Source organism: Onthophagus taurus, chromosome 2 (genome assembly GCF_036711975.1).
Source record: "Onthophagus taurus isolate NC chromosome 2, IU_Otau_3.0, whole genome shotgun sequence".
NCBI classification, from domain to species: Eukaryota; Metazoa; Arthropoda; class Insecta; order Coleoptera; family Scarabaeidae; genus Onthophagus; species Onthophagus taurus.
In genome coordinates, this window is record NC_091967.1 from 29,730,719 (window position 1) to 29,738,095 (window position 7,377).

A 7,377-nucleotide genomic window follows, 5' to 3' on the forward strand; every position below is an offset into this window, starting at 1 on the left:
TATATATATATATATATATATATGTCAATGTGTGTATGTGTGTTTATTAATTATTAATGCTGGAAAATCAGTATTTAGCAAGATGACGACCGGGATACAATTTGCAGAACAGGTCTTGAAATTCTTTTTGACTTCACTGTAACGTGTTCGATGTGTGACTAAACTTAATAACGACAATAAAGTTATGTTAATACGTAGATATAACGATTTCCAAAAACAGGTATTACAAAAATTTCAAAAAATATCGCTGTTTATTAAATTCGATGTTTTCGTTAATTAAAAGTTCTTTATTGTTAAGGTAGTTTTTATGTATGTAGAACTCTTCTAATATGTCCAGTGTTTTAGATTTATTAATTTTCTTAATCATTTGCTTCTGGTCGATGTTGGTATTGTGATTATTATATGAAAGGTGTTTGTATACGGCCGATGATTGTTTAGTCAAGTGTTCTCTAAATCTGGTCTTAAGATTACGTCCTGTCTGTCCGTTGTAAAATTTGTCACAATCAGCGCATTTAAGTTTATAAACACCGCTCATGTCAAGTGGTGAGAATTTATGTTTATTATTAATTATACATTTACTAATCAAAGAGGCGTTCGAGAAGGAGGCTGTTAAATTGAAGTCATGAAGGCACTTATTTATAGTGCGTGTCATCTGAGGTATGTATTGTAAAGATATAAACCTATTAACTTTATTAAAATGAGGATAAATCAATTTAATAATATTAGAGTGATGCACCTTATTGAAAACACTTTGCATATCCGAGATGTTGTATTTGTTATTTAGACCTATTTTTATTATTCTGTTGAGCTCTATGATGTAATCGTTATGGTTTAATGGGATTCTGTTAAGTCTAGTAAATAAAAATCGGAAGCTAGCCTCCTTATGTCTGATATCATGAAACGAGTTTTCGGGGATCACTGCGTCGGTGGTGGTTGGTTTTCTGAAAATATTAAATTCTAACTTGTTAAGTTCTAAGTTTTTGGTAATGGCTAAATCTAAAAAATTGATGGAATTGCTAGTTTCTATTTCGTTGGTGAATCTTAAATTATTGATGTTATTAAACACGTTGTGTAGGGCTGTAAGTTTTGCGTTGTTACCTTTATATAGAATGAGAATATCATATACATATCTTTTGTAGAAAATGATATCGGAGGTGAACAATTTGTATTTGTCAGAGAAGAGCATAGATTCGAAGTGATTGACAAAGATATCGGCCATCGAACACGTTACAGTGAAGTCAAAAAGAATTTCAAGACCTGTTCTGCAAATTGTATTCCGGTCGTCATCTTGCAAAATACTGATTTTCAAGCATTAATAATTAATAAACACACATACACACGTTGACATATGTTACGGTTAAAGACGTAAACTAGGACAATAACGTTAAAAACCGAATAGTAACGTTAACGTCCCATAATTTCGGTCAGTAACGACATTAGCCGGTTGTTTGCGACAATGGCCAGGTATACTGGTCAATGTTGATAATTACAAGATGAACCGGCTGTTATCGTCACTACCCGGAACTACTCGGGCCTGGCTGCGTTGCCAGCAGTTTGCGGAATGTTTACGTGTTCGGACGTGTTGACAGACGCAGTGGGCAGTGGATGTGTGGATTACAGTGTGTGAAAAGACCGCAGTGAGTGAAACTGGTTCTTGCACCAAGTGATTGCTTTAAATAGGCATCTCAACGTCGTCGTGGTTGGCTGTTACTTTTTTTTTTCGAAATGGATGTCGATGACATGCGCAAAAGATTTGAAGACGCTCTGTTGTCTATTATAAGCGGTAAACGTGATGATAACAAAGCCTTTTTAAACCTGACCGAATATAACAACCGTATAGCAGCGATTAAAAAATCTAAAACGATACTCACCACGCCTGGATCAAAGAAGACAGTGAAAGAATATAGGATGGTACGAAAATATGACACACTGATGATCGGTGGCAAAGAACGTCTCATTAAGCCTGTATCAGATAATGCAGTACCCATACTGTATTATTTATTTGATATTCTTCATTCTACGCATTCTGCTATTGGTCATGGCGGCAGAAACAGAATGGTTGCTGAACTAAAAACGAAGTACTGCAATATCAACAGAGTGCCAACAGAGACATTGAAGAAATGTTGGCTACTTGGATGGCAGAAAATAATAGTAATGACTGGCCCTCTGGCTTAAAATACGTACAGTTTCAGAAAAATCGAGCCTTTCATTCAGGTATTCGGCAATCCGTTTCCTTATTTATGAATGTTAAGTGATAGATATGTATTTTTAAGGTATAGGCAGATCACCTTACGAAGCGATGTTTGGGTGTTGAGCAAGGGTGGGGTTGGCATCAGCTGGAATCCCTTACGATGAAATGAAATGACGATGAATTACGATGAAAAAACCAAACCTTAATTCTGAAGAAGATTTCGAAGCAGCAGCAACAGCAGCACTACAAGAAGATCAGCAAATTAACGAAACTACTCTACGCATACCAGCAGATAATGCAGAAGATAGTACATATGATAATACAAGAGATACTACAGAAGACAATAGAGACGATAATGACAGTACATCTGAAATGAAAGCGCCTAAACAAACCAAGAAAACAGAATCGGATCTGGAACTGAGACAGATTTTGCTAAAGTTATACTTATTTTCATATTTTTTAGCCTCACAGGTTTCACTGAAATGCAATACATGCAACACTTTACTACCGGATGGCGACACGGATATTAAAGGAATTTGTTTCCACTGCAGAACTCAAGAAAATATCGTCAGTCACAGAAAGAAATCTAGAGAATGTTTGGAAAAGCAAGCGCAAAAAATGATGAAGTTATCGAATAAAACTGTACGTGTTCCTGTACCTGATGTTGACAGAGCACGTGGATCGCCACGAAATGTGCTAGCGGTGATCACTCACGTTGAGGATAATCTGTACAAGCTTTGTAAGTTAGGAATAAAATTGAAACTGTAAAGTTCATTATTTTATTTTTAGGTACAGAAAGCGGTGTCTTAAAATCCAAGTACACCAGATCCCAGTTCAATCCTTGTAAAGAAAAACTTCTCGATAAAGACCAACTTTTGCACGGAGCCACAGAAAAGGAAATCACATTGCGTGAAGCTGCTGCTTGCGCTAGTCCCTCTGGTTCTCAGGGATACCAACGATGTCAGTGCAAAACCAAATGCAAGACCAAGAAAAGTTTATGTAAATCGACAGGAATATTATGTAATTCAAAATGCCATGGAAGCCTGCCTTGTGAGAATAAAGCAGACAATTAGCACAATAACACCCTGCTTATTTTCATCATTGTCTAACATGATGTGGTCATTAACGACAGTGCCCAGTCGTTGTTGTTAATTGTATCAAATGTGTTTTACATCTAACAACATTGTCCACTATTAGAGGGAATTTACGTTACCGACCGGCCATTAACGTAAAAATCGACAGAAATGGCTTTTAACGATATTGCCCGGTCCATATCGTAAATGACCGGTTTACATCATCACCCGTAACATATATATAGTTAAAAAAAAAAGGTGAGCCGACCTTATGTTTTAATGTAAAAAACGTCAACGTTTTTTCCGTAATTGTTTTTTATATGTTTTTTTATATGCATTTTAGAATTCGACCCTCATGTAAATCTTTAAACTCTAACTTAAAATTATGTACGTCTAAATAACGAATTATCTCCATTGCCTTTACGATGTTAAATTTATATAGATCAAATCCTCCATTTGCTACATCCTAAGACGGTAAATATTCAATATATAATTTTGTCTTAATTATTTGTATTGAAAAATTTGTTTTAAAAAAATAACACAAGGAAACGTCGAAAGGGACTGTGACCGACCGATCGACCGACCGAACGAACGACTATTAATAATAATAATAGTACGACAAAAATACTACGAACGCATAAGAGCGCACGTTCTACACTATACGTTCAAATATTTAATTAAAAATATTCGACGTTATAGATGTAGTAACGTGCCTCTTTTTTTTTTTGTCAAAAATAATTAAAGTTATAGCCGGGCGGTTACACAACCCTGGTTTGTGAACGTTCGTTCGACCATATCTACTATCCCTCTGAATAGTACCTACTTTAACAGTTCGATTTTGAAACTTGAAATTGTGTCCGTAGAGACGGCTTTCTATACGTACCTGGCGAGGTTGGGTTGAGGCTATTGAGACTCGGCCCTTCGCTTGGGGATTCGTCTTGTCGGTTAGACGAGGTCCTCAGTCGCGTACGGGCGGACAGCTTACGGCGGTTCTCTTTCGTACGTTTATATTTATTTATTATTTTTCTTTAATGAAAAATACGACGACGTCGACAGAGAAAGCCTTGCGCCCGAGAACGAGGCGAAAGGCCAATTTGAGACGCAAGGGTCGCGTATAGCATCCTTCTTAGTATAAAACCATTTCCCACTGAATAGTACGATCTTTAAAGTTTAAACTCGCGCGCGGCGGCCGGAGGACGTCCACCCGTACGTGTTAAGGTGGAATTTCGTTGCGACGTCCAGCGTTCGCGGCCCGCCGCGACGTCCGGCAGTCAAGCACTAATACAATGCATACAATGGAATTGATTTCGTTGACGCGGCGCGTCCCGACGGCTCAGCGGCCAGCCGTCGACGGCTGCGTCCCGACTGCTCAAAAACATGTCGAGACGCGAACGCCAACCGTGACTTTATATTTGAGAGGTTATATTTGCATGCAGAGTTCGTATTTAGATTAAAAATGTCGCAAAAATTTTCTCATGATGATGACGAATTATTAATTGAACAAGTACGTGAATATCCTTGCATTTACGACCATGCAAATAAGGACTTTAAGGATCACCAGATTCGGGAAAATGCGTGGAATAAGATTGGTGTAGTGTTATTGAAGAAATGTAAGTATGCATGTATATATTTGTGCTAAAATTAGTTTAGAAAATGCGCAACTAAAAATAAAAATTAGCGGGTCCGAATATGTTTTCAAAAACAAAAGAATTTTAAGTGAATTTATTCCAATAGTTTTGCGCTCACTGTATAATAGCATACAGAAATTAACTGGACACTCTAAAAACACGATCATTCTGCCAATGGAGTGCCCCATCCTCATTAAAAAACTGGGTGAACATTTCCCTTACTTCCAAACCATTTGCACTTGCAAAGCCACCTGCTCCTGCTAATGGAGTCACATTGTTCGGGATCTGTACATTTGGATCATATTCGTAAAAGGGTCGATTGCCTTTCTCCAAAAATGCATCTCTTAACAGATTGTGCAAACAACAAGTTACCATGATCAACTTATCACACGATTCTGGATTTATAGCTATTGGTGTGTAGTAAATGCGAAAAATTTGGCTTAAAAGACCAAATGCGTTTTCAGTGACTCGTCGAGCTCTGCATAATCGATAGTTGTAAATAGTTTTCCTCCTATCCGATTTAGCAGATAATTTGCTGTATGGTTTCATTAAATGTCTGTGTAATCTAAACGCTTCATCGCCAACTACAACATACGGCAACTTTTTGTTCGAATTGGGAAGCATTTCGTCTTTTGGAAATAATTTTCCAGAGTACACTTGTTTGCCCATTTCAGAAGTTGAAAAAATGGTACTATCTCCTTCTTTTCCATAGGCACCAACATCCACAAATAAAAATTTGCAATTTGCATCTACCATAGCAAGCAATACTATTGAGAAATAATCCTTGTAATTGAAGAATAGCGATCCGCTTTTTCTGGGACAAAAAACTCGAATATGTTTGCCATCAACTCCTGCGACGCAGTTAGGAAAATTCCACTTATTCCAAAATTCCTGTGCTTTTTCCTTCATATCTATTTCATTTTGTGGTGGTAGAAATATAGGAACTAAACGCAGACATAGCACTTCTAATGTTTCTCGGACAACAATTGAAATGTAGCTGGATGAGATACGAAAGGCAAATGAAAGGGATTTAAATGTTTCACCTGTAGCTAAAAACCTAAAAAAAAGAACATCAAAACATCATTCGATACGATACGATACAATTTCATGTTTTTATATTATGTACCTATTCTTATTTTATTTTTCCAGCCGAGGATTGTAAATTGCGATGGAAAAATATTCGCGATAACTACTTAAAACAAAAAAGAAAACAAAAGCAAGGAACTGGTTCGGCAGCATCAACAAGACCATCAAAATGGCATTTATACGAACAGCTAACATTTTTGGAACTTCTCAAATCTGAACGAAGGTATACTATCTCTTTTGAGTTATGTTTTTTTAAGTTTTCTTATTTATTTATTATTGTAGCCGCATTCAAAATTGTAATGTACAGCAAAACACCGAATCATCTCAGAATACTCAGGATAGCGGCGATGAAGATGTTCAAACTGATTCGGAATCGCAATCAAGAATAATTGAAGACGACGTAGGATCACCAGATTCCATACATTTAAATCAGCCAAATCCGAAAAGACTAAAAAGAACAAACATGGACGATAGAAGCCGTTCAAACACGCCAACTTGCAGCAGTTCAACACCTAGCAACGCAAAAGCGAAATTATTACACGAATTGGAAGAACGGTCTAAACATCGTCTTCACGTTCTATCACAATTAACGCACCAAAAGGAAGAAGATGAAGTGGATTTATTCATGAGAAGCATCGCTCTAATGGTAAAAAAGCTACCTCCCAATTTAATATCGCAAGCAAAGTTACAAATCCTAACACTAGTGACTAATTTACAAGCATCTTCCCCAATAATAAATATTCCACATACACAGACACAACCCCACCAACCACAGGCACCAACTCCAACATTTTCCCTCAATACTTCCCATAATACAAGTACACCTGACGATCATACGCCCACTACGTTTATGACACCCTATTCAAACGACTATTACAACATGAAATAAACTTATATATTGCTTTTGTTAATTAAACGTGCATTTTTGATAAAATTGTTGGTTTTTTTTTAAACATCTGTATTTTTTTACAAAGAAAACATCCTTACCTTAAGGTCAACGCTAACTTTTCCTCAGGAGAAATTGGGTTTTTCACACAATTTGTGGATTGTTTCTTCAAATCTGCATGAACGAGATTCAACACAAAATTAAATTGCTCTTTATTTAGCCTGAAGAAACTGCGAAACTTTTCATCATCGGCATTGAGATGATTTCTTATAAGTATTTCAAAATACCCTTCTTGGTTTCGAGATTTATATAACTCGCTAGTGTCCTCACGAATGGATAGCAAAAGCCTAATATCATCATCTTCTTCTTCTTCTAGCAAAATCAATGCCGCTAACGTCTTCCTATCCATTTTTAAAAAGCACCTTTCACTACAGAAGCATGAACATAAATGCTGCCGAAGCACAGACTCAGACGTTCCAACGAAATTCACGCGAACGTAACGGCTGGCCGTTA

At 36.8% G+C, this 7,377-nt stretch overlaps 1 protein-coding gene and 1 long non-coding RNA gene across 2 annotated transcripts; both read left to right on the forward strand.

The window, feature by feature from the left end:
- The first annotated feature begins 2,377 nt into the window (after nucleotides 1-2,377).
- On the forward strand, nucleotides 2,378-3,498 carry LOC139432729 (uncharacterized). The gene is made up of 2 exons (XM_071201494.1): nucleotides 2,378-2,930; nucleotides 2,981-3,498. The coding sequence occupies exons 1-2, from the start codon at nucleotides 2,378-2,380 to the stop codon at nucleotides 3,262-3,264; spliced, it is 837 nt and encodes a 278-aa protein (XP_071057595.1). The 3' UTR covers nucleotides 3,265-3,498.
- A 985-nt stretch (nucleotides 3,499-4,483) lies between these two features.
- Nucleotides 4,484-6,912, forward strand: LOC111417580 (uncharacterized). Its single transcript, XR_002706706.2, has 2 exons — nucleotides 4,484-6,201; nucleotides 6,261-6,912. It is a non-coding gene; the product is annotated as an uncharacterized lncRNA (long non-coding RNA).
- The last annotated feature ends 465 nt before the right edge of the window (nucleotides 6,913-7,377 follow it).

What these genes read in the sequence shown, in the direction of transcription:
- LOC139432729 (XM_071201494.1), top strand. Translation starts at nt 2,378, where the DNA reads ATGAAAAAACCAAACCTTAATTCTGAAGAAGATTTCGAAGCAGCAGCA. An exon ending in GGATAATCTGTACAAGCTTT is followed by an intron (nt 2,931 to 2,980) that starts GTAAGTTAGGAA and finishes TTTTATTTTTAG; the next exon opens with GTACAGAAAGCGGTGTCTTA.